At 38.9% G+C, this 26,996-nt stretch overlaps 2 protein-coding genes across 2 annotated transcripts in view; both read right to left on the bottom strand.

Annotated features, from left to right (window-relative positions):
- Nucleotides 1-5,491: 5,491 nt before the first annotated feature.
- On the bottom strand, nucleotides 5,492-9,070 carry LOC116506974 (kelch-like protein 32). The gene is made up of 3 exons (XM_032214875.1): nucleotides 8,911-9,070; nucleotides 7,722-7,816; nucleotides 5,492-6,823 (listed from the first exon to the last, which is right to left on the bottom strand). Exons 1-3 carry the CDS (start codon nucleotides 8,990-8,992, stop codon nucleotides 6,662-6,664), a joined length of 339 nt encoding a protein of 112 aa, XP_032070766.1. The 5' UTR covers nucleotides 8,993-9,070; the 3' UTR covers nucleotides 5,492-6,661.
- A 14,865-nt stretch (nucleotides 9,071-23,935) lies between these two features.
- Nucleotides 23,936-26,996, bottom strand: part of KLHL32 (kelch like family member 32) — a 54,323-nt gene continuing 51,262 nt past the window's right edge. The window contains 3 exon segments of the mRNA XM_032214874.1: nucleotides 23,936-24,531; nucleotides 24,533-24,597; nucleotides 24,600-25,170. Of these exon segments, the coding sequence (XP_032070765.1) occupies nucleotides 24,130-24,531; nucleotides 24,533-24,597; nucleotides 24,600-25,170 (1,038 nt within the window). The 3' untranslated portion in view covers nucleotides 23,936-24,129.

Here is a 26,996-nt window from a genome sequence, read left to right as displayed (position 1 = left end):
TTGACCTTCAGCATGAATGTCAGGTCCAAGCGAAGGACCACCCTATTATCATGAAAGGTGCAGAGGTCTGCCCTGGAAGAAAGTATCCCTAGTTCAGAGATGTGCCTGGCCAAGATGATGGCCACTAAAAAGGCCACCTTAAGCATCAAAAACTGAAGCGAAACAGTTCTGAGTGGTTCAAAAAGTTTGCCCATTAGGGCCTAGAGAACTGTAGGGAGGTCCCATGTGAGAAATCTATGGACCACTGGGGGCTGTAGATTGGAAGCCTCTTTTAGGAATGCCTGATGATCAGTTGTTGAGCTAAGTGGTTTAGTAGACTGTCTTCCAGCACCGTGGTCAGTGCTGATACCTGGCGATGGAGTGTGCTGTGTGACAGACCCTTCTCGAGTCCATCCTGCAGGAACTCCGGGGGGGGACGCAGATGTAGACCCTGGCCTCCCACACCACCTAACAAATACCAACCTGGTCGCATTGTAGATACGCATTGTCGAAGGCCACCTAGATGCCTGGATGGTCGAAATTACTCTATCGGAAATTTTGGCCGCCCTCAGGATCCTCCTCGCAAGTGCCAGGCAGTCAATTGGAGACACTGGGGCTACGGATGGACTAAGACCCCCTGGCATAGGGAGACGTAGGGACAGAAAGACTTGAGGCGAGATTCTCGCCACTGCTGCAGATGCGCTGATGCCTTGACTCTGGTATGGGATCAACACCCATTGCAGGTCCTGACATGCAGACAAGCCCAAGGTACGATGTCGATACAGGAAATCATCTTCCCTAGAAGACTGGACAACAGGAAGACTGATATCAACTGAGCCTTGAAGACCTGAAGTATCAGCTGGATGAGGCTTTCCTGACAATCTGGGGACAGGAAGACTGCACCATACAATGTCAATCGTCCTCAGGTGCTGAAACCGCCTGACGGGGTGTGGATGACTCTTTTGAGAAGTTCACTGAGACACTATATCTTGCAATGTTTGGACCATCAGTTGCAGATCTTGCCATGCCCAGGTCGCTGATGTTGCTAGAACCAAGATATCTTCCAGTAGCACTTGATCTTCATTGGAATGCCTAGAGGTAAGCCGCCAACACTGCCAACACCTTTGTGAAGGTCCTGGGCGCTGCATATGCCTGCATATGAAAATCTGAGAAATTTCCTATGGTCTGGAAGAATCTTGACCGTGCAAGTAAACCTCTGTAAGGTCAATAGAAACTAGTTATTCTCCCTTCCTAATGCTGCTAGAATTGATTTTAAGGATGACATCTAAACCTACAGTACACTAGATAACGGTTAAGGGATTTGAGATCTAAGATCGCCCTCCAGCCCCCTGAAGTCTTCGGAACAACAAAAAGGTTGGAAAGAAACCCCAACCCCCTATCCGCCTCTATTGCATGGATGTCAAGGAAGTGTTTGATAGCAGTGCTCATAGCTTACGTTTCTCCCTGACCTTGGAGACTTGGAAGATCCTAAAACAATTTGGGGAAGAGGAGAGGAATTCAAGCCTAAGACCTTCATGGACGGTATTAAGTACCATGCGTCCGAGGTGACCACTGCCCAGGATCCTGCAAAGATGGCAAGGATCGACTGCTGGCCCCACGAAAGGGCCTCCTTGTCTGGGACTGATAGTGAGGTTGGTACTGTGTCTGGTACTTCTGCCTGTCCCTAGGGAAACCCCTATCCCCGTGCCTATCCGAACGGGGGCTGGCAATACCTTTGAAGTGGAACATCTGAGTCAGGCAGACAGTAGGCTAATCTGCGGTTGTAAGATGCCGGCCGTTGTTCCGAACGCTTAGTGAAGGATGTGGGCAGCACACCTTCTCTTGCCTTATTCTTGACTAAGATCGATTCAGAGATTCCCCAAACAATGAATAAGGAGCAATAGCTAACCTCCATTTGGACTTAGCGGCCGCCATTCCAATTGCACAGCCACACCAGCCTCCTGGCCGCTATAGATGATGACAAAGCCTGGGACGCAAACTTCACCACTGTAAGGGTGGCGTCCGCTGAGAACTGTTGCCACCAGCAACTTATTAAAGTCCTGCTGGAGGTGGGCATCCTGCAGGGAAATCCTTTCCTGTATCTGTTGCAGCCACAGCAGAGAAGTTCTGTTAAAGAATGAAGTAGCAGAGGCAGCCTTAATGACCCAGGCTGCTGATTGGAAATTCTTCCGAAGGATTTGCTTGGCCTTTTTGTCCTCTGGTTTAAGATTGTCTGCTATGTCCCCAGACACTAGGGAGGAGGAAGTCACAAACGCCGCCACTGGTGCATTGACGGATGGAAACCTGCAATATCTGGAAAAGGCCTGTTCCATGCTATAGAACTGACGGTTGTTGCCTCCCGGGTTGGTTCACTGGTTCTTAACTACCTCTGAAAATAACTGCAGAGCAGGATTATCTTCCTTGTTCATCTGGGGCTGAGAGAAAAGAGAGCCTCCCTGAAGCGACTGGGCTGCTGGGGCCTGGTTGGCCGTTGGGGTAGGGGCAGCTGTCTCCAGATTAGCAGTTGCACATGCCTAACGGAGGAGGGACTTGAAAAGTGAGGGGGGAGAGCAACCGGAGAAAGCAGGAGGTTCTGGTTTTGAGGATTCCTCATCATTTGATAAATCTAGGTCCCTCTGGGGCTTCTCCCCCAGCAGGGAACCTTCACTGACCACAGAAGGGGATATAGGCCTATTCTTGGGGATGCCCAAGCCTCCCTGCTGTGACTGGAGCTTTGACCCCTGATCTCGCCTTGCTTAGCAGGTTTTTTTGGAAATGGCCAATATATTGAATGATCAAGAATATTCCAAAGATTGAGATCAATAATTCAGAAGTGGAGCCAAGGGAAAACATTCTCTCTTGGACCAGACTGAGTTAAAATGGGGCCAAGGAAGTGGAGAGTCAGAGGCGTGGCTTAAGAATTATTGACTCAGTCTCTGGACCAATCAAGGCATGAGAATAACCATGCTTGAACCCTCCTGCTGGATCCATGGAGAATCCAAGAATTCCCAACAGCCTTGCAAATCTTAGCAGAAGGCAGATGCTTTGTTAAAGGGCCAGAAATAATGTAGAAATACTTTCTTAAGGATTTTCAAGTCAATCTTTGACAAGAAAAAAAAATGTCATATGTAGACTTGGTTTAGAGCTGAAATATTACTACTACCGGTAATGGTAATGCCACCAAAGATGTTATTTTACAACCTCTGTTTTGAATTGGCTTTTCTTTGATATGATTTTTGAAGTTTTAACCATCACTGTACACTCGTATATTTGACCAGGTCTTAATAACTGTTAAAATTACAAGTGAAAAAGAATTGCTTAGAGGGGAACTACAATTGTCCTGTACAGAGAAAATGAATATGACTGTATATTTGAGATATTAGAATAGAATAATAGCGTTGGAAAGGACCTTGAAGGTCTTCTAATCCAACCCCCCTTCTTAGGCAGGAAACCCCTAAAACAACTTTGTAGGGTGTTAATTTTATTTTTAGATTTATAATTAAATTTGTTATATTGTTAGATTCTAATACTTACAAGCTGCATGGAGGCCACTCAGAACTATACTATATTCATTAACCTACTGTTAAAGTGCTAGATTCTTGATGACAATGTCCTTAAGTACTATAAACCGAAGGTGGGAACTTGCTGTAATCCAGATGTTTTCAGGCTCCAGGTCCATAAATCTTTGCAAGATCAATGCTCATGTAGTTTGTAGAATTGGAATCTAAACTATCTGGAAAGAATCATATTCCAACATCTGGGACATTTCACTTTCACTCTTGGATGAGGTTGCATTTCAACGGGATCCCCTCTTGGACTACCATCAATTCCTCCAAGGTAAGTGGCCACTATGGCCATAAAGGCTTTGTACTGATACGTTTTCCTCAACTAGCTATGATCAGAAGACTTGGACAATTGCAACATGCTACATTTGAGGGTGCCCTTGAAGACAATCCGTATAAATGCCAGCAAGGTGAACTGTAATAGGTGTTTCACAGGAAGGTGTACCTTTTGTGTAGAAGCATTCCCTCTTTTGGGGGATACATAGGGTTCCTATCCTTCAAACATTCCATAAGTTCTGAAGACCAGTCTTCATCTGAGTTGATAATGTCGATGGAGCCTTGGCAATGTTTTGGATGTTATTAATGTGGGACTGTAGAGTCCAAGTTTGAAATCTAAAACATTAATACACTTTTGGTTGTTAATGTCAATAAAGATGTTTGAAAACTGCATATATGTGCCAATATTTCCTGCATAGAAAAACAGCACCACTATGTCCTCCACTGCTATGTTAGAAACTCAAATAGTTACGTGTGAAAATATATTTTATGAATATAAACAAACATCAGTAAAAGAAATTCAGTAAATAGTGAAAAATGTTATTTTTTATTGTAGACTATGCACATATACCAGTAATGTTGAATGGAGGCACATTTGTTTGAAATTCTTCATATATTGATTTGTTTATACCTCAGCATATTCAAGCATGCAGGTTAGGAATTTGCAGTGGGTACACAATTATCAATGTGGTATCTCTTTCAAATAAATGTCAAAATATGTAAGAAATTGGTCATGAAGTTATTAATGATAAAAAGTATTATTGTAGATACCCTGCATATATTAAAACAGATTGTGAGAAGTGTAAAATGGCAGTTTCCTATTTTTTTCTTCAAGATTCAGGCATTCATTTTAGTTATTTTATTCACCACATTTCTATACTTCCCCTCTCACCTAAGTGACTCTTGAATGGATTAAAAATTCATAATGCATTAATATGAAATTATGTCTAAACAACTGGAAATATCATGAGACGTATGATTTTTCAGAATGAGCTCAAGCCTCACTAACACTTCTTGAAAAGGGAATAAATAGGAAATTACAGCCATGTTTTGCCCTCGTTTTTATAATCATGATGGCTCCTTGAAGAAAATGTGCGTCACAATTATTTGAACATCTAGGTTCAATACCTGGTATCTTAAGGACTCAAGTAGTTACATATTTTTATATCTATAGTAGATAAGATATTTAGTTGTAAAGCTGGCTGCTGTGCTTCAAGATGGTGGAAGAAAAAACTATCTGTCAAATAAACTTGGAGAAAGGGGAATGTTCTATGCACCGTCTGGCCAACCTCAATGTTCCTGACTAGAGAAATGTGAGGAAGTAGTATGGTGTTTCCCACCCCCCACTCCAATCTCCATAAATTCACCCATTTTATTTAAGTTTCAAGATTTCTTAGTTTCTTTCAGGTACAGGTTACCAAAATTGCATACGATTAGCAACTTAGATCGCCAATTGCTGTTATAAATTAAGTTGGGTTTCTTCATTGCCAGAAAGCACTGAGAATGTTGTTTTCATTGTGTGTGAAGTGAATACCCAACCAATCTTACACTTAACTGCGTTTCTTGGTACACTTCTTTGGTCGTAGCTTGTTTTTGGCTGTAATGATACATCAAACAACAGAAGCCTAAAATTATGTAACCAAGTAATGAAAATATTGCATTTAGTGTTTTCGGTTATGAAAACTTAAGAACTGGATCATAGATTTCTAGTAACTACACAAAATAGCTTCAAAAGCTGGAAAAGATAAAAAAACATAATTGTCCAGCCAGACGTATTTTGAATCCTTTGGGAGAAAACTTGGAACATGTAGCAATCAGCTTTACAGCAGTATGCAAAAAACTCCCTGTTTGAGTTCAATTTTTTCCCTCCAAATTTGAAATGAACAATTTTTATTTTTTTTAATCACGCTAAAAGCTTCTGTGCTCAAGTCGCTTCTGGATTGGTTGATCTAGTTCATTTCAAACTTGAAAGAGATCCTCTCAAATTTACATCAATTTAAATTCATCATCTTTTACATCCCTTAACAATTTTACTCCTTTAAAATTTACTCTGATAACTTGGTAAGTATTGTTTCCTAAACAAACTTTTTAATTTTAAAAAAATTCAGGATGTTGTTCAGGTATTAACTGTTACAACTAAAAATGGTAAAATTAAAGTTTATTTTCTCCACATGTTTAAAAAAAAATGGTTTCCAGATATCACTTAGGAAATAACAATGCAAGGTAACACACATGGCCCAAGCAGCAAGTCCTGTTGTCACTCCGGCTTTATGAGACTTCCTTTATAGTGCCACATGTCTGCCTTTTCTACAAGTAAAACTATATCTACGTGACTCCAGTTTTTAGCCCCTGTCTGATCTGTGAGGCAAGTATGGGAAATAGCCAGTAGGTTACAAGCACCTTTGCAAGTAAGAGTTGTTGACAACAGTATGTATTTTCAACATTTCTAAATCCAAGGACAAAACCCCAAGAAAAAAACCTTCTTCAAGAATTCAACAGTCCAAGCCCTTTGTAGCTTGTTAGCCCACATTTTTGAAAAGTAGAATTCTTTAAATTTCCTTTGTATACTTTTTGCAAGGCAGTGAAAATGACAGAAACAGGAGCAAGGGATTAAAGTGCAAAAAAAATGTTTTTCAGAATACTTGGAGAAAGATTCTTAATAGGCAAACATGGTCAAAGCCACCTGAAGACCAGAGACCGTGTAAATCTGCCACCTTTTGTTGCTTTTTGGCTTCTACTGAACTTAATACAAGGTTAATTCCACAACCATTCAAATTTGTTGATGTAAAGACACAATCAGGATGAATGAAGTAGCTTGTTCTCTTGTGGCCAGGTTCCTTTTCTCACAACATTGCCCATCTTATGATGAGGCACTTGCAAAGGCTGCAGGTTTGGGCATGTAGCATAAGGAGCGGGAAGAAAACAGGCTGCAATTCCATTTGAAGCAAAAGGCAGGGAAGGCCCATAGAAAACTTCTTCTTTTCCTTCCTTACTACATCCAGTACCTATGTAAGGAAAAATAGCAATCAGACTTAGACATATATCTCGCTCTACAATGCTTTACAGCACATGCACATGGGTGGTTTACAGAGTCAACGTATTGTCTCCAACAATCTGGATCCTCATTTATCCAACCTCGGAAGGATAAAAAGCTGAGCCAACCTCAAGCCAGTCAGGATCGAACTCCTGGCAGTGGCAGAGCCTGCAATGCTGCATTCTAACCACTGTGCCACCTATGGTTAAAATTAAGTCTGCTATTTTATTCCAAGCAACTACAAAACCTCATATAAGAAATACCAAAGGTGAGGCCACATTCAGGTATACTTTCTTGTAGTTTCTTTGAGTCAGTGTTGTCTCCTGGCTACTACCAGGACAATTCTCTGCAGTTTTCTTGGCCAAGTTTTCAGAAGTGGTTGCCCATTGCCTCCTTCCTAGAGCTGGGAGAATGACTGGCCCAAGGACATACATTGGCTTTGGGCCTAAGCGGGGCAACAACTCACAAATTTCTAACCCAGTGCCTTGAACACTACACCAGACTGGTTCTCTGCATTGTAGACTACAGTGAATGAATATTGTATACTATCTAAAAAACAATACTGGATTTTTTTAAAAAAAAGCTAAGTGATATTCTAAAAATTAAAGCATACAGTGAAGATGTAATATTCATGCCATTTTTTAAAATCAGAAATTTACCAAAAAGCTCCTTATTGGTGATCTACAGTATCTGATTAAGTACACTTAATATAAAACTGCACATGTCTACACCATTATGCATCCCAGTTAAACATTTTCATAAAATAATTAACGAAAGGGTCCAATAGTTTTCTTAAAAGCTTTCTTTTCCCTATTTCTCACCAAAGCATCTCATCAGAACAATTTGAAAAAGTCAAACGGACAAGTTACCTGGATACATGCTGAGGGTTCATTTGTCCAAATTGAGTAGCCACCAACTAGATATATTCTGCCATTGTGTACAGCCACTCCAGATTCATTCTGGCCTGATAAAGAGAAAAATAAACCATGAATTTTGTTAGCTTATTATTAAACACCAGAACGCCTTTACAGCACACTTCCACCCATTTAATGCTGTGACAGTCTCAGTTAATTTTAACATGACATGCACAAGAGGACTAGATTTTTCTGCAATGCAATGCATGTTTGTCCCGCCATTTTTTAAAGTGTCTTCTGGATGGAATTTTGCATGCGCTATGGTTTGATAAGGTTAGGTATACCATATAAGGTGCAAGGCACTGTAGTGGTCATTAAGACAGAACTCTCTTTTAGAGGAGGAGGAAAAAAGTTCCAAATCAAGCTCAACTTGTGATTTAATGGGTTAATAGGGTTTAGCGGCCACTTCCCCCATCTACTCCATCTCCAATCTTCCCTGAGTCTTTCCATCCCTCTGGTGTTATTGGATGGGCAGCCAGGGCTCAGGACCCTAGGGTAGATTTATGAGAACTGGTTTAATGTCAAGGCTCCAACTAAGGAACCCAAGCAAATCAGAACTCTGAAACTAGGATCCTTTCTCAAAAGTCGTCTTTATTGAGTACTTATTAGCACAGTTTCAAAGGAAAACTAATTCTAAATCTTTCCCGCAGTTTTAGTATAATTAAACTAAGAAATAACCCCATCCCCAAATGTCACAGATCACATTGGGTTAATTGCGTTCTCCAGGCACTCCTTTCCCAACGTTATCTGTTGACAGTAGAGATGACCTTGGTTCTCATGAGAAAGCTCTCTGTTTTGTCTGGAAAGGCATTTCAACCTCCTTCCCCCACTTCCCCTTCTGTATGGCAACTGAGGAATGGAAAAATGGCTGCTGCCAGGTTCAGTTCAAAGTTGACTCCAAAATGATCTTGAAATGCTTTGTCACTGCCACCTCCATAGATGTTGTAGATGTCATTTCAGCTTCACAATCTAGCCAATAACCCTGATACTTCCTGCTATCTCTCTAATATTAACCAGGTCTAGCCTGCATAGCATTTTGATGTCAGTCAAAGATTGGGCGGGTTGTTTGTTTTTGTAATATACGTCTCCAGTTAAAAATAGGATTTCTCCTACAGGTTGGACACATTCTGCTAAGAACACTTGCCTGTCAACATGCTGAAGTGACACCGGGTCCACTGGTCGCATCTATGCTGTAGGAGTCTATGTGGCGGCCAAGATTCTGTCATTGTTGTAATCTAGATCATTGCCCCCTAAAACATAGAGTTTCCTTTGAACAGCAGCCATGGAATGGTAGACCCTCCTCTGCAACATGGGGCTGCGGCTTAGCCATTTATTCTGCAAAAGCAGACAAAGAAAACTTTACACACAATGAACATTTTAGGTGTGTTGATTTCCCATTCACCAGTCCGCTGAAACACTCTCATAACACCTGCTATCCAAATACCTCTTGCATAAAACCTCATCATTTATTTTAGGGAAAAGAAACAAATAATAATAGTATGCCTTTTTGTTTGTAGCATAATCACTGAAAAATGCAAGTTTAATGAAATTCCATCCAGGGGGAAAAAAAGACCAATTTTCTATTATTTCTAAGATATTTTATCATTTTGATGTGTAGCAAATATTTAAGGCCAGCATGAAAACTATTTTGAGCTGTTTGAAACATTGTTAAGTGGTGAGTGTCAAGAGCAGAAGTCAGAAAACAATTGTCCGATGTAGCCCTTCCAAACGTATAGCTATCCATTAACTGTGCAGCACCTGATTGGGAGAAATTAATATTTGCATTTACAGTGCATTCCCTTGACACAGGACTATAGGCACCATCTGCTTTGCAAAGCCTGCCTGCATCCCCTGATTATATTTAGCTTCCTTCACAGCAGTGACTGCCAGGTAAGCCGCCAAGCACTGTAAAGGCAAAGAAGTGGGGGGTGGGGGCGCTGGTGGGGTCTTCCTAATAAGTCAGCGTGTGAATACTAATCAGCAGTGGAGAAGCAGAGGTCACCCCAGCCTGCCTGTTGGCAGGTAGCGATGTGCTCGGTGGCAGATGGTAGACATTATCAGCACACCACAAAGGCCTTGTGCAGAAACAGGCACAAGCACCCAACGGATAGAGTTATTTGAGATTCTGTGCAAGACGCAGGGCAGATGTGAGGGCTTCGAGTGCCCACCATACAATCTGCCAGCAGATTTTTTTAAAAAAAAATAAAAATAAAAAGGTATGTGTGTAAAACCATGAAATAACCCACGCTGTAAGAATGCTAGCCCGAACTTGCTGCCTTTTCATTGTTGGTGCAGACTGTGGGGATGAAATTTGGGAGCAGCCAAAATGTGGCAGCTCCTGGAGTGTTTGGCAAGCCGGGCAGGGAAAAAGGACACAGGGAAAAGGGGAACATTTGACTTTTTAAGGTTTAAACACAGGCCAAAGGGCTCAGTTTGGCAGTAGAAATGCTTGCTATAATAGGACAAAGCAGAGCACAGGTTCTGGAATTCTGTACCCAACTCTCACACCAGTGGTGAGAAGGACCTGCATTTTCTTCTATGAAAATATGGTAATTCGAACAGCTGGTTTAATACTAAAAATGGTGAATGGCATTCTCCTTCCTCTTCTTCCTGACAAACCACTGAAACCGTACAAAGATTTCAGCAACTGCTGAAGCCACACATTTTTTTATATAGCCTGTTTTCAGCCCTTCCTAAATGCATTGCAAGGCTTCAGCGGTTTGTTGGCTCAAGGGAGAACAACATCTTTTTTAGTAATAGGTACTCTGGTTTTGAGTACAAATTCAGACTCCTACAATTCTGGGATAAAGAAAAGTTGGGAACAGAACTCATTCTTTAACCAGGGGACTAAATGAAAAGATTCCGTCTCAGGAATTCCATGTAAAAATTCTCAAAGATGCTGGGTAGGGCCTATAAAGGATGCTAATCTCAGGCGAAATCTTATATTTACAACCACTGATAAAGCTCAAGAACATGATTCTTTCAGCAGACAAGGACAGACAGCACGTGGCTGCAGAGAGATTCTGCACAATTAAATAATACACCTTCCCTTGCCACCTCATTGAAGTACATGGAACATGAGAGAGAGAAAAGATGTGTGTCTTTTGCCTTTGGGCTCTCACATGCATTCACACAAACTACGGCGCAGAAGTTATTGGAGAAGCAGAGCTTGACTAACAGAATGAATATAAGCTTACCTGGGCTTGGATCATACACCATTAGTCTGTTCTGATAACTGTGCCGTGTTGTCACTCCTCCTGTAACAAACATTCATGGTATTACACAAACATTAAACCCAGTTGGGAAGGGTTTCATGGGAAATTATTTACTAGTAAGAAAGCATGCTAATGTAGAAAAGAAAATGGCTGAGTTCAGAAGTCTTTCCAGCCTATTTATTCCTTCTATTTATAAGTTAATAATATACTGGTGCAGATTTGATTGGATCAAATCATTGCCAGGTAAAACAAGATAAATATTTTAAAATCTAAGAATATGGTCAGCCGGTGCATTTTGTGGGAGGGGGAGGGGAGGAGAATATGTGTGTATGCTGTGGAAGAATCTCTTATATAAGCTAACTCTCAAAAAAATATGCAGTATTTTGTTCCTAATTTGTAATGGTAAAAAAATCTTAAAAATCTTTTTAAGGTTTAAGATTTATTACATGTACCATATTTACTTGTGGATAAGCCAAAACTTTAGATGCCAAAATAAATGGAAACAATGAGTTCATCTTCTCAATAGATTTCCCTATTAGTATTAATAGATTAGCTTTTTAAAATATCAATATACCCTGTAAATACTCATAGATAACCTTAACCATTGGCAAATCTCCCTTCAAATTTCCAACCAAAATACCAGGAAAAATGTACCTCCCTTAAAAGGTAACAGTAAAGGTTCACTTGCATATATGTGCTAGTCATTCCCAAAGCGCCAGCACTGTCCGAAGGAGTCTCCGTGGTCATGTGGCCAGCATGACTAAATGCCAAAGGCACACGGAACAATGTTACCTTCCCACCAAAGTGGTCCCTATTTTTCGGCTTGCATTTTTTTACATGCTTTCGAACCGCTAGTTGGCAGAAACTGGGACAAGTAACAGTAGCTCACTCCGTTACGCGGCACTAGGGATTTGAACTGCTGACCTTTCTGATCAACAAGCTTAGCGTCTTAGCCACTAAGCCACCGCTTCCCTGTCCCTCCCTTAGACAAGTCAATTGTGAAAATTAAAGCATGAAAATTTTATGGGTTATATATTATAGTGTGTGTGTGTGTGTGTGTGTGTGTGTGTGTGTGTGTGTGTGTGTGTTGCATTTGTGCTGATAAATAAATAAAGGGACACTAGTATAGATCTATTTCAAGCTATTTAGCTCTCATCAGCTAGCCATACCCTTACTGGGATTCGAACCTGTGCTGTATTGCATATTAAGCAGTTGTGTTAACCACTAAGCCACAAGGTTCTCCTCCTTTATCAGTTGAGCCAGGGAAATAGGTTTGTATTTAGTGTTACAACCCCTGGTATGCCCAAATATGGGAGGAAGCAGACTGCTTCCATTCTCTGTCTATCGGTATTTGGGCATACCAGGGGTGTATATATATATACACACTCTCGTGATGGACTCTTGTGACGAGCCGATTGACAGATAATGGAAGCAGTTAGCTTCCTCCCATAATTGGGGCATACCAGGGGTTGTGACTCTAAATATATACCTTTCTCCCTGGCTCAAGCTGATAACGGAGGACAGCCTGTGGCTTAGTGGTTAACATCTCTGCCTGATATGCAATCAGCTCAGGTTCGAATCCCAGTAAGGGTGTGGCTAGCTGATGAGAGCTAAATAGCTTGAAATAGATCTATACTAGTCTCCCTTTATTTATTTATCAGCACAAATAACTATAACTATAACTAACTATAACTATATAACTATAATATATATATATACTATATATAATATATAATAACTATATAATATAACTATATATAATTAACTATATATATAACTAACTATAACTATAACAACTATAACTATAACTATAACTAACTATAACTAACTATAACTAACTATTATATATATTAATATATATATATATATATATATATATAATATATATATATATATATATATATGATTTTTACAACCCCTGGTAAGCCCCAATTATGGGGAAGCTAACTGCTTCCATCATCTGTCAATCGGCTTGTCACAAGAGTCCATCACGACAGAAACCCAATATTTTTACTGTTGCCTTTGTTATATTTGTGGTTTTTTTTATTTGTGCTGAAATAAATAAAGGGAGACTAGTATAGATCATTTCAAGCTATTTAGCTCTCATCAGCTAGCCATACCCTCAACTATTAAGACTTATACTATATTGCCTATATGACTTTAACTAAAAGTGAATATGTCTAACTAATCTAAAGCTGGTAACTATCACTATAATTCTGAGCCACGGTGGCGCAGTGGTTAAGAGTGCAGTACTGCTGGCTACTTCTGCTGACTGCTGGCTGACTGCAATTTGGCAGTTCAAATCTCACCAGGCTGAAGGTTGATTCAGCCTTCCATCCTTCCAAGGTTGGTAAAATGAGGACCCAGATTGTTGGGGGCAATATGCTGACTCTGTAAAACCTCTTAGAGAGGGCTGTAAAGCATTGTAAAGTGGTATATAAGTCTAAGTGCTATTGTTGTAATGACAATACCTGATCTCAAACTGAATGATGATCTCTCCTATCAGAATAACAGAGCTAAAAGTTCTTCTAGTCAAAGCCTCTGCACAAGCAGGAGACCCTATACCATTCTGGACAAATGGCTGTCCAATCTCTTCTTAAAAACCTGCAGTGATGTAGTATCCACAACTTCTGAAGACAATCCGTTCCACTGGTTAATTGTTCTCACTATCAGGAAATTAGGACTCTACGTTCCCTCTCACATAGTGATGGGTTCCTACTGGTTTGGACCGGTTTGGCCAAACAGGTAGTGATTTGGTGGCCTGGGTCACTGGAACCGGCAGTGACCCAGGCCTGCCATGTCCCCAAATCAGTTCTCCAGTTCATCTTGTTTTTCAGTTCTGGGCATGCACAGAACAATTTTAATTGCACTTCGCATGTGCACACAGTGCACATCAAGTGCATGTGCATGTGCGAAGAGCACATGCACACAAGGAAACCGACAGTAGTGCCTGCTGGAACCCACCCCTGCTCTCACAGTTACTGCTATTAAACCAGGTTGCACTTATTCTATAACTATACATTTGGTTTTCCTTTCTTAAGTGTAAAACTTTACTTTTCTTACAACTGAATTTCATTTTATTTGATAGGGCCCAGTTTCAAATCTGTCCAGAGCCTTCTGGATCTGAAGTCTATTTTCTGAGGTGTTGGCTATTCCTGTCAGCTTGGTGTCATCTGTAAATTTGATTTATTTCCCTTCTATTCCCCCATCTAAATCATTTATGAAGATATTGAAGAGTACTGGGCCTTAGACAGAACCTTGGGGTACCACACTGTTACTTCCCTCCATTTAGCTGTAGTTCCATTAAGAACTACAGGTTGAGTGCAGTTTGTCAGTCAGTTGTGAATTCATTTGATGGTGATGAGGTCTATCCCACACTTTTCTAACTTACTAAGAAGTAGGTTGTGGTGAACTTTGTCAAATGCCTTACTGAAATCCAATATACTAGGTCCACAGCATTTTGCTGGTCTACAAATTTGTCAAAGAATGAAATAAGATTTGTTTGGCAGTTTCATGTAGATTTTAAATAAAATGGGGAAGGGACCAAGCTTTGAAACACCCCACAAAGAAGTGCAGGTTTTTAACATCTTCCAAATCTCACTGCACGAGTGACCAATGCAATTTCCACTTCATTGTCAAAAAACCTATATTTGAAGTCTGTAAAACTTCTAAGATGGTTAGATCAAGGAATGGATATTTAAAAAGCACACACTGTATTGCCTACTTAAAATCATTTGGCAAGAATCCCTCCACCAAAAATCCCTCTACCACCTCCTGATCCCACATGAAATCATGTTCTTTCTGACTGCACATATCATTCATAAGGGAAAGGATCTAAGTTGTAAGTGGCTGAGATGATCCTCAGGAAAATTAAGTATTAAGGGCTCAAAAGAAACTCACAAGATCTCGGTCACCTCATATAAGATTTGGCCAATGTAATATCCAGTTCAGAATAAAAATGAGTTATTTCTCTCCTCAAAATACCTAACCAATTACTTACAAATGCCAGCAAGGGGATCTTCTGATGTCCCCATTTTGTCAAACATGTTCTCAGACAAGTTTAATAAACCAATACTGCTCTAATATATGCATTTCACTTACCTTTTTAGTGTATAAGAGAGCAATTGTCATTCTACTCTCAGTCATGAGTACAATTTTAAAAAAACTCATGTTAACGTTTCTCCATAAATACCTGTGGTCTTACTATTTTCCAATACTCCCAAAGCACATATGACTTCCTTATTGCCAGTTATTCCCCCCACCCCCAACTTGGACACTAACATTTATAGCATTATTTCCATTCAGCTCTGATAAATCACTCTCATTCCTTTACTAATCTCTACAATCCACTTCTGCCATTCCCCCACTTCAATTTCATTTTAAATAATTTCATTATTATTGCTTCCATTCACTCTGCAAGAGGCTCACTACTTGCTCCTTTTCATCCAGTTCCAAAACATGCTTTTTTTAATTATTTCCTCAAAACTGCTTTGCATACTCTCTGCCCTTTTTAATCTTTGCAGCTTTTTTAATTCACAACTCAGATGTTTCCTTTGTCCTAATTTTGCAGCAATCATTATCTTACAGATATCATCCACAGTTTATTTCACTTCATCATTGCACTAAGCATCCTTCCTCATGCTTCTCATTAGTGTAATAGAGACATCTGTGGCATTCTGTAACGTAAGTCTTTTTATTCTGTTCAAAGCAGCTTCCAAAACTTTCTTTTCTTACATCCATTCTTCATACATTCCATTGAGAGGTTAATATGTTCTCTAATACTTTCTCAGACTTTGTATAGTTACAGTGTACTTTCACTGTAATTTGTTTTCTTTTTCATCACCCCTTATCCTACACGGAATCTGCCTTACATCATAAAAAATTAACCAATTATGCTTCTAAGATTTATATCCATTGTTTTGTTTAAGCTACAGGTAGTCCTTGGCTTACGACCGCAATTGAACCAAAAAATTCTGTTGTGTATTAAGTGAATTTTGCCCCATTTACGACCTTTCTTGCCACAGTTGTTAAGTGCATCGCCACAATTGATAAGTTAGCAAAATGGTTGTTAAGTAAATTTGGCTTCTCCACTCACTTTGCTTGTCAAAAGGTTGCATGACCTTAGGACATAGCAATGGTCATAAGTAAGAATCAGTTGTCAAGCAACTGAATTTTGATCACATGATCATGGGGATGATACCCTAGTTCCCTAAAAATAAGACCTCCCCGGATCATAAGCCAATTGGGCTTTTGAGTGCATGTGTTAAAATAAGCCCTCCCCAAAAAATAAGCCCTCCCTGAAAATATTGCAACACAGCAGCAGCCATGAGGTGACCACACTTGCCGCCTCCTGCATCTCAAAAAGGCCAAGTGCTTATTTCGGGGGTCAAAAGAAAATAAGACCCTGTCTTATTTTCGGGAAAACATGGTACAAAGGTCGTAAGCGTGAAAAAAGTCATAAGTCACTTTCAAGTGCCATTGTAACTTTGAATGGTCACTAAATGAACTGTTGTAAATCAAAGACTATGCATTAAAATGAATCTTCTAAGCAAATATCCCTGAGTAGCCATTCTGAGTCACCTTCACCTTGGGTGTCTGAATGGCCCCTTTTTTTTTTGTGCTTTGTCTCATAATTATCCATCAATTTATCTCACATAATGGAGTAGCTGTTTGTCAAAGATGACATTCCTTCAGAATGATATGCTATTTTTCCTAAAAAATTTCTTATTTTTCATTATCATCATATTCGCTGAAGCATTACTCAAGGCTAGAGCGTTAGCTAGCAATCTAGAAAAGCCAGTTTCTGTCTGGCACATTTATTCCTTTCATCCACAATCAAATATACAGATCCACAGTTATACTTGTATTTCATCAATCCTGCTACAGTTCTCTCTTAGTGTCACAAATGTAGAAGATTTCTTGTGTTTTGATTTCATCCTATAATCTGGACTCTTTATTATTTATTCCCATATTCAAAGTTGCAAAGTTCAAAATTTGCCATGGGATCACCAAATGGGCTCACAGAAACTCATCTCAACTGTCAACTGAGGCTTTCCCACAATGTTTTTAGTTTTAAAAAGAAGGAATAAATAGATTTAGTAGCCTAAATCATACCAGCATCATATGCAAAATTCCTTTACTATAATAAAGGCAGTATGAATTAATTCTGGCACATTTCGGCCATTGTGCCACAAATAATCAAAATAACAGTTTTACTCCAAATATAGTCTACTATGTAAGAGCACGATATCTAGAGACAATCCTTCAAGCCAATACATGCAGTAAACTGGCATTCAGGATATATTGGGACTATAGATTCCTAAATTCTTAGGAAACATCGCCATTAGCCACACAGATTGAGAATTCTAGGAATTTGTGTCCCAATATAGCAGATCATAAAAATTCAATATAAAGATGGTTAAAAGATCAGCAAGCACAATGAAATTATAGACAGGACAGAAGTTACTGCTATTGGTTGAAATAGATATTGGTGTGTCTATGTGTGTATGGGGGGAGGGGACAGGCATAGGGCCAGAAAAGCTGGAAGACAAGTAATTGCAGAGACATGAGCAAAGGGTACATCACATTTTAAACTAAGATTAAAAATTAGGCTCTACATTTTCTTAAAACAAGGAATGAAAATTTTCAGGAATGAAAATTATGCAAATCCCAGTTGTGCTTTTGTAAAAAGCATAATTGTCGGACTGGGTGCAGTTAAGATATTTGCTTCGGAGTATATGGTTATACATTTATTTATAATTGGAACACTCTTGTTCTGCAGGTTTTGGTTTTTTTTTCACATACCACATGCATGCCGAAAACCGATACTTATTTAGCATCCTTTAAAAAAAAAATCTAGCAAAATGAGATGCTATGGATTTGCATACAGATGTGACTACACAAAATAGGAGTGAAATGAATAGCACACTCTATATGTTTTAATCCCCCACCCATTAGATCAAATACCCTTGCCTGCAGCAGAATCCCTGGCTTTGAAAGTCATCAAGCTGATTTGTCTGCTCGCAAGCTAGGCTGCCACATGCTGCTACATTGCCCCCTGCAATCACTGCATTTGCAGAGAGACATCCCATGCCTTCCCTGCCAACAAGTATTTAATAGATTGGTAGTCTTGCTTTCTGCTGCTTCTGCTCCTTCGGTCTCCCTCCACCCTCTCTCCCTGGGAGGATAATATGCATCTTAGCCGTTTTCTACAGATTTGTCTGACATTTGTGTTACAATTTCCTATCAGCACCCATTTTCAATACTTAGCTTTATCCTAAATGCTGCAGCAAAAGTTGTTTTATTTTTAATGTTCCAGTTTTTTTCAAAAAATGAGAAATTCAATTTCTCCTGTTTATATTTAGCAAGCTTAAAATGACCTTTTGGATGGCCAGACTTGTAGAATACTATAGGCCACAGCAAATGAAAATAAAATGAAAGAAGGGAGGGAGAGAGAGAGAGGGAGGGAGGGAGGAGGGGGAGGAAGGAAGGAAGGAAGGAAGGAAGGAAGGAAGGAAGGATGGAAGATAAGTAGTAAATAGAAAATGTATAAATTGTATCAGCAAAAGAAGCACTTTCCCATTGTAAGCTGGGACAATAAAAAGAGCAATTGCTTTAATTTCTTCATGCAATTTTCTGAAAGAAAGAAAGGGAATAATGATATGATATCAAGATACTTTTAAAAATAAACTCCATAACAGGTGAGCTGCAAAGAGGACGTTCTCTGCTACTGTTCCTGCCCTGTAGAACAGGAGTCCCCAAACCCCAGGCCGCAACCCACTACCAGGTCGTAGTCTATTTGGAATTAGACCGCAAGAGTGGCTGGCCGGATCACAGAACATACAGATCAACTTGCATGAGCAGCGGGCCAGCAGGCACTCACAAGTGTGTGTGCCAGTCCGCCGCTTACACAAGCGTTGTAAGCACACATACACCGGCCCATTGCTTGCGCTGCCCAGTTCTCCTCTTCCTCCCCCTGGTCAGGCTGCAAAGATTGCTATAGAATATGCTCTTGTCTCCTGGCCTTTGAAGATGGCTCTGCCATCTTGTCTAGGGATCGCAGAGCAGCACACAAGCCTAGGATGTTCAATGCCTAAGGTCCACCTCCCACCTTTTAAATTATTTAGATTTCTACCATTCTTGTGAGTAATGTTCTTTTTCTATATTTTTACACATTTAACTATACACTGCTCAGAGCTGCTCTGAGAGAAAGATGGGCAGTTCCCAAATTGGACAAATACATAAAAATAATTTGTAACTCTCCAAATACTACAGAGAAATGTATCCAAATATGATTGTACATTGTATATGCTACAAAGGACAACTTTCTTGTAACTAAGAGTGGCATTATATGTTGTTGTTGTTGTTGGTTGTACAACCAGTCGGATGTTTAGACTGGGTGTGGCATTTTTATCCACCTATCAAGTCCTTCCCAAGGACCTGGGATAGACAGATATAGTTGTTTGATGGTGTTGAAAGTTATCATCACAGAATATAAGCTGGAGAGACATGGACTGTCCTTAGTTTTTGGTTCAATCTACTTTGGCTGTTGGGGGGAGGGAATGAAGATCTCTGTATAGGTTACTATGAGCCCTTCAAGGAAAGCCAGATATAAATCTTAACAATTAACATGAATTATCGGAAGGTGAGGTATTGGACTTAAATGGATGCCTTACCTCATGGTTTGATGCCCATTTCTAAGCCTCATAAGAATAAAAAAGGAGCTCAAAGCTTTGGCTCTACCTCTAACCTAAAGTAGCTCTGAGGATTGCGAAAAGACACTGGGGATCCCTAATTCATACATCTAGCGTATTAGCTATCCAGTCCAATTTTAAATTATCTCCAAATATGGTAAGCATTGCTCCTACCACTTCATCCAGATCATTAAGAAAAAAAGAGGGCCATATAGTACAAGGGTGTCAAACTTGCAGTGCCACATTGCCATCACATGACGTATCATGTCTTTTCTCCCCTTTGCTAAAAGGGGGGGGGGTGAGTGATGCATCCGGGCCGTGGGCCGCGGGTTTGACACCCAATATAGTATATTCAACACTTTCCTGAAGTTTGATGAAAATATTGAGCTTTTTACTGAGTACAGTTTTCAAGTAAGAAGTAGATTCATCAAAGAGATGTCATCCAGCCCATACTAAACTACTTTGTTTTTCTGAAATTAAGTTACAGTATATGCTACAAATGCCTACAATTTGGAAGTGCCCAATAAAAAAAAATGACTTCAACTAAGTACTACATTGAAAAACAAACACTAAACATTTGGAAAACAATCTATTCTGGACTCTTCCTAACTGATGTCAAACTGATTGCTCTATAGCTTTCCAGATTCTCGTTTTTTAGTGCTTCATGAAGGTCAAAGATGGCTAGAGATTCAGTCAAACTATCAGCAAGTCCTTTTAATATTCGAGAATTTCACCTTCTTGGGAAACCTGCTATGTCTCCTTTCAATTTCAGAAAATCATTTTTAATGATAAAGGAGATATTCCCACATATTGCGTACTATTTGAAATCCCCATGATACCTTTCAACATGATAATGGTTCCAATTTCTCCTTTTTTGAATGAATATTGACAAAGTAGGAGGTTCCCTGTGGGAATAAAGAGGTCAGCCTTGTCCCAGAAATAAGCATCCTCCAAAACAGATTTGGATAGGCGCAAAGTATTGTGTTGGTTCTATTTCTCTAGATTTCATTGGAGGAAAAAAATCTCTATGGCATAAATCAAGACTTGGTAACCTAGAACCTGTTTAGCGAATATTGCTCCCTAGATGTTTCACTCTACAATTAAGTCAGCAAATGAGGATCCAGATTGTTGGGGGCAATATGCTGATTCTGTAAAGCACTGTGAAGCAGTACATAAGTATAAGTGCTATTGCTATTGAAAATCACTTTGAGCTATAATTTGAAAGAGAATTTCTATATATTATTGGTATTTAACACCTAAAATTGTCAAAATATATAAAATGGTGTGTCAAACACGTTGGAAATTTAATCATTCCGAAGGCACCTTTTATCGCCTCTGGTGTACATATAAGGAGGCTAAGAGTTACTTGAATCAAATACATTTGATACGTTTAAAATTCAGGGAATTTTTAAAACAAAAGTACAATTGCAATCAGAGATTTTACTTTTAGGTTTAACTAAGCAGTTAGAGAAAAATATGGGACTTTGTTTTTAAACATTATAACTACGGTGAGATTTTTGTAATGCCCAGCGCTGAAAGGTCTTACAGATTCTCACAATGATGGATGGTGAAGTTAATGAAATTGATTGAGATGGTGAAATTAGCTATCTTGATTAAGGTAATTTTTTGTCTAACTTTGCTTCTAGATGGTAAACACTTTGGGATTATTTTGCTGGAAATACACACACACACACACGCACACACATAGAGTATATTGATTTAGGATTTGATACAGAGTCATAAAAGAAAGTTTTAGGAATGTTTATGATTATAGAAATACTGGGTATGATTAAATTAAAGTTAATAAATGTTTTATTTGTAATCATAATGAAGAAAGTTAAAAGCTTCACTTTATTTTTGTTTTGCTTTTTATCCTTTGCATCTTCCCTTCCCCCATCTTTTTCCTACTTAATAATTTTTGCTTGTATATTTGTTTTTATAGAAACAAAATCCTTCGGGATTGGGCGGCATACAAATCTGTTAAAACTTAAACTTAATATATATTTTAAAAAAGGAGGTTCAGTGCTGACACAGTTTTTTATTCTTCACTATTCATAAAGGGAAAATTTTGTATAGGATTTATTTATTCCACCTGTTATTTAAGAGTTCACAATGGTATCTGCTGCAGTCCCTCCTTTTCCTCCTATGTTGCCTAGGACACAAACCTTGAGGTAGAGATGAAAAAGAGTGACTGTCCCACATTCACCTAGTGTGTTTTCACAGCTAAGATTGGTGTCTCCCTTATTCTAGTCTAACATTTTAACCACTATACCATAGTAGCTATTTAATTATGCTAGGTATCAATTCTTTTTTTAAAAACTGAAGAGATAAAGGTTTCCCTTCTACTTTAAGAGACTCCACTGAAATAGTGGAAAAAAATAGTCCTGTAGCAGTGCCAAAACAATAGACAATGGATTGTTGAAAATAAACTTCTAGAGAATGGTAGAAAGGAGAAGTGATATTGTGACAGTTTTCTGGCTTATTGTCCAGGAGGGAGATAACAAGGTTTTAAGATGCATTAAAAAAACCATCCATCCATCCATCCACCAACCCACCCATCCAGAAAATATAAAACCAGATAATAACACAAATATTAATATCCTGGGAACATTTAATAAGCGACAGACGTTAAAACAAAACATAGAAATTTTGTCTGTTCTGAAGTTCTCTGATAAGCAATAGATCATTTGATCAATATGCAACTTAAGATAAAGAAGCATTGGTACATGCTTCTGCTCATATTCCCAATTAGAAAAACACTGATGCTCCAAGCCAATAAAAACAATGAAAATAAATAAATACACATTAGCAGGGCATGGAAAGTCAAACTGTTTAAAGCATACTGCTGAATGCTTCTTGGGGGAGGGGGCAATAGCTAGAGGAAATGAAGAACACTTGTAGGCTTTCTCAAGCATCTGGTTACCCAACATGCTTTATGACAACTAAGTAGATTCCCACAAGCAGAAAGCAGCAGTACTTCTTGCTGCTGCCTCCGACAACTGAAAATGGGGGGGGGGAGTAAATATTATGTAACGAGGAAAGAAAAGGTAAGGAAAACATGTAGTGTTAGATCAAGAAGGCCTGGCCTGTAATATGACTATATTGGAGGCCATTTGTATGCCAGGAGGACTGATGGATCAGTTAAGAGCATAGATTACACAGGCTTACTGGGTCTTCTAAATAGCATCAAGAAATTATAGAATAAAATGCCCTCTAGTTATTGCTGTTTAAAAGAGGCCTTTGCTATTGTATAAAATGACATAAAGTGACTATTGGTGTTGTAGAAGTCTTGGGAAGATTAGGAAATTTTTCAGTTGAATTATCTCAAATTGAACTTGGCATACATATTTGAATTGAGCCAATTCAACTCAAATTAAATCCCTGCCAACCCCCTCCCCGTAAGAAATACTCTTGCTTAGTAGCCTTTTAAAAACTTTCATTTAATCATACTGCTCCTGGTTTTGTCTGCAATCTTTCTTTTTCTTTAGGTAAATGGAAGATCTTGTTGTCCTTTTTAAAGTTTGATCAACATAGGTGCTTTCCTTTCTTTAAGTAGTAGCTGTCTTAGACCATACTGCATCAATCCAGATAGATTACTGAATATATATTTTTTAATGATATGGATGGGCTACATGGCTGTTTTATTTAAATACTTCACATTTTAAGCATATAGTATGGCTTTCTTTGGGAGAAATCTGGGTCAAATTTGTACTCACCACGTGGATAACTACTGAGAGCAATGCTGACATACTCCTGTTGCCATTCTACACTATAAAAAGGGAGGGACATGTTCTATGTTTGTGTAGTTTCAACCTCTACTATTCTCTGATAAGAAACAATCTATATATTTAATCATCACCACCTTACACAAGAACTTCAACAAATTCTTTGAGGGTAAAAGAGGTGGACAGTCTTCAAATTTTCACAGGAGTTCTAATTTAAATCATTCAATCAGTTACCTTTTTACGGATTACAAGGGTTCTGTCCATTCTGTTTCTATTCAACATTTCCAAAATGTGCAAAATCTTCCTTTTTGAAAATAGGACATTTATTCCTAGATTCAATACTCTTCTCCCCTATTAATTAATTGATTTTCATTACCTTATTCTCATTTTACATTTTTAAATAGTAGCAAATGCAATTGTTCTTTTGAGTTGTTCATAGTCAGGTGGCTTACTATTATTATTATTATATTATATTATTATTAATAATAAAATTATTATTATTATTATTTATTGTTAATTTATTATTATTGCCATGAAGACCCAATCTGTAACTGTGGAAGATCACTGACATACAACTATTATTTGCTTAAGTTTCATGCCTTAAAAATGTTACTTCAACTAAGATAGGTACTGAATCCAACAATTTGTGAAAAAAGAATCAGAGTGCATTTATTGGCATCAAGAGATAAGGATACATACATCTTCCTCTTAATGGGCCAATACAATATGTTTAAAATAAATTGCTGGGGACACTTCTATTTAAATTGTAATTGCTTTGTTCAGCAGACACTGCACTTTCATTATCCCTGTATACAATTCTCTGGCCATACAACTCCTCTCCTTTGTGCTGAATACCTATTGCTGAGTATCTGTAGCTCAGAAATATATACCACCTGCCCTTTGTATTAAAACTCAATTTCCAGCAAACAAAGGAAACCTTTCTAAGGCATGTGCCCCAAACGAATGCCACTGATACAAACTGTTTGTCATGCTTTTCGTCTTCAAAGTTGCGGGTGAAACATTTTCTACCTGATATCCAAAGAAGACCATCCACAACACATCCCGCATGACAGGAAAGGGACCTGTCAAGGACAGAACAAAAGTCCATTTGTTTCTTCTTAGGGCAGTATCGTTTCAACAGTTGGCAAAACTTGACGTAGCTCGTTTCTGCCTCCCACAGCATAGAGAAATTCATCCCAGCCCCAAGAAAAAAAATAAAAAGTACAACATGCTCCCTGCAATTCTTCATCGGAGCTATTTCTGCCCAGGAATTATTACGGGGATCATATCTACAAGCAGTCCGTACTGCACATGTGCGGCCAGTGGCTTGTTCAACTTCACCGCCTGCTACAAAGAGGAAATCTCCCATTACAGCCACGCAGTGGTGGCTTCTTCCCACTGGCATGGAAGCCAGCTCACTCCAGTTTGCAATCCCTGCAATGTGAACATTTTCTTGGTCCACAGGATTGAAGTATCGCAGCTCTTTAACTCTGCATATTTCCCGTTTTTTTCCACCTATGATGTAAAGAGTGTCTGACTGGAAGCGAGGTTTCGTCCTTCTGGTCTGCCAAATTGGCTGTGCATAGATACTTTGATGATAGACCAAAGCCTCATTGATCAGTGCTGTTGCCGTTTCACTAGTTTGGACAAGAGGGTGTGAGAGAGCAACTGTATGCAGTGTATCCTCATCCATAAGCCCAAATCGAACGTACTGTAGAAGTTCATCCATGTACTGATATCGGCAGTTGTGTTCTAGCCATCTCACAGCTAGCTAGAAGGGAGGAAAAACATTTTTAAAAAATGAACTTATCTACATTATTCACAATTCGGTGTGAGAAATACATATTTGAATTATTCAACTTATCAACAAAAAATTATACTCCCAAATTTAATCTTGCTGCATATATAAAAACATCCCTTCATCTCCCCTAAAATAATGATGAATCTGTGTAGAATTAATGTATGATAACAGGGCTGTCTTGTCTTAGCAAACATTAAAAAATGGGTGCCCTGCATAAACAAGAAGAAACAACGCATGACAACATGGGAGTTTTCCTATGATGTCTAATATACATTATATTGGTAATCAATTGACCAGAGCAGTCTTCTCCAATTTGGATCTGTATTTGAAAGTTCTCAAAAGTGTCCAATGTTGATGTTCACTGAGCATTATGGGAGTTATTATCTCATCATTTTTGGATGCCACCAAATTGGAGAAGGATTCTCTGGCAGATGTACCCATTATTCACGGTCACTGAGTGTTTTGGGGATTATAGTTCCAATTTATTTGAACAACACAAAAGTGGGGAAAGCTATGGGAAAGCAAGATAAAAAAATGTCAAGAGCCCACATCTCTATTGAGATATATACCTATCTATTGAAGTATAGGGTCTCCTGCTTGAGCAGGGGATTGGACTAGTAGATCTCCAAGGTGCCTTCCAACTCTATTATTCTTTGTTCTATTGACCATATGATATATAAGATCTTTATTCATTCTTGATGATTTTATATTCTTTTTTGGGATGGAGTCATTGTTAATGCATGTACGTAACTTTTGAACTCTTAATTGACAGTTAACCAAAAGGCACACCACTGAAGTATACCGTACAAAGCATGTTACAAAAATCTAATGAACACAACAACGATGATGAACTAGGTGCAATAAATTTTGAGTGCTAGCAATCATAGGTAGTAGAATGAAGCACACCCAGGATTTGTTTTCTAGTATATACATGCAGTGCTCTGCTGGACATGTGATAGTGCCACATAGCAGTGATAACTATGGCTGTATGATAATAATGTACTGGACAATATTTGAATTTGAAATACCCAACTGAAATCAATGGGAAAAAATCCACTGGGATTTGTTCCACTGATTCCAATGTGAATGAAGAACTGTATTAAGGGGTCTGGAGGCATGCTACACTACTCTCAACAGAGCTGAAGCTCTATATTGAATAACCAATCCCTCAAAAACCAAGTAGTAACATCTGGAACCAGCTGAAGCCTCCAAACCATTTTACAAAGCAGCACCGCTAATAGGAATGAGTCTCTCAGTTTCCTATTTTTTGCACGTGAAGCTCTGGTGGAGAACTACGTGATGAGAACAAAAAGGCATACTTTAATAAAGGTTTTTTCCCCCATGTAGCAAGATCTTTATTGTTTTTTGTTTGATTCTGCTCCCCCCTGGAATACATATATTCATTTTTAATAATAATTATAGCCTCTCTGAATGGGACATATGATCAGATGGACAGAAGTTCTCCCTCTCTCCCTCCCACCCGAGTCTCACCACTAAAGAGTGGGGGGGGGAGAGAAATAATGTGCCTTGCGGGAGCAATCATGTGAAAACTTTTCTTTTTTTAACTGCCATCCCTGTTTTCGTATTACAGATACAAGTCTACCACCTCACAAACAGCCCTGGCAATATTCCGTGAAACATACTACTATTTAAAGCAAAATAACTTCCACAATAATTTTTGACATTCTTATTCTACAACATGAAACAAAAAGCAAAAATAAGACTATGCCAGACACAGATGATAAACACCCTTGGAAGCGGGGAGGGGGGGATTAAAAGGAGGAGGGAAGCAGGAT

Source organism: Thamnophis elegans, chromosome 4 (genome assembly GCF_009769535.1).
Source record: "Thamnophis elegans isolate rThaEle1 chromosome 4, rThaEle1.pri, whole genome shotgun sequence".
NCBI lineage: Eukaryota > Metazoa > Chordata > Lepidosauria > Squamata > Colubridae > Thamnophis > Thamnophis elegans.
The sequence above is the reverse complement of the archived record's forward strand: the minus strand, read 5'-3'. Positions and strand labels throughout refer to the sequence as shown.

Excerpts from the sequence above, each read along its gene's own strand:
- LOC116506974 (XM_032214875.1), bottom strand. The coding sequence starts at position 8,992 with ATGACAGAATCTTGGCCGCCACATAGACTCCTACAGCATAGATGCGAC. Across the intron at positions 7,817-8,910 it reads TCACTTCAGCATGTTGACAG|GCCAGAATGAATCTGGAGTG; the intron begins GCAAGTGTTCTT and ends TCTCTTTATCAG. Across the intron at positions 6,824-7,721 it reads AACCCTCAGCATGTATCCAG|GTACTGGATGTAGTAAGGAA; the intron begins GTAACTTGTCCG and ends TTCCTTACATAG.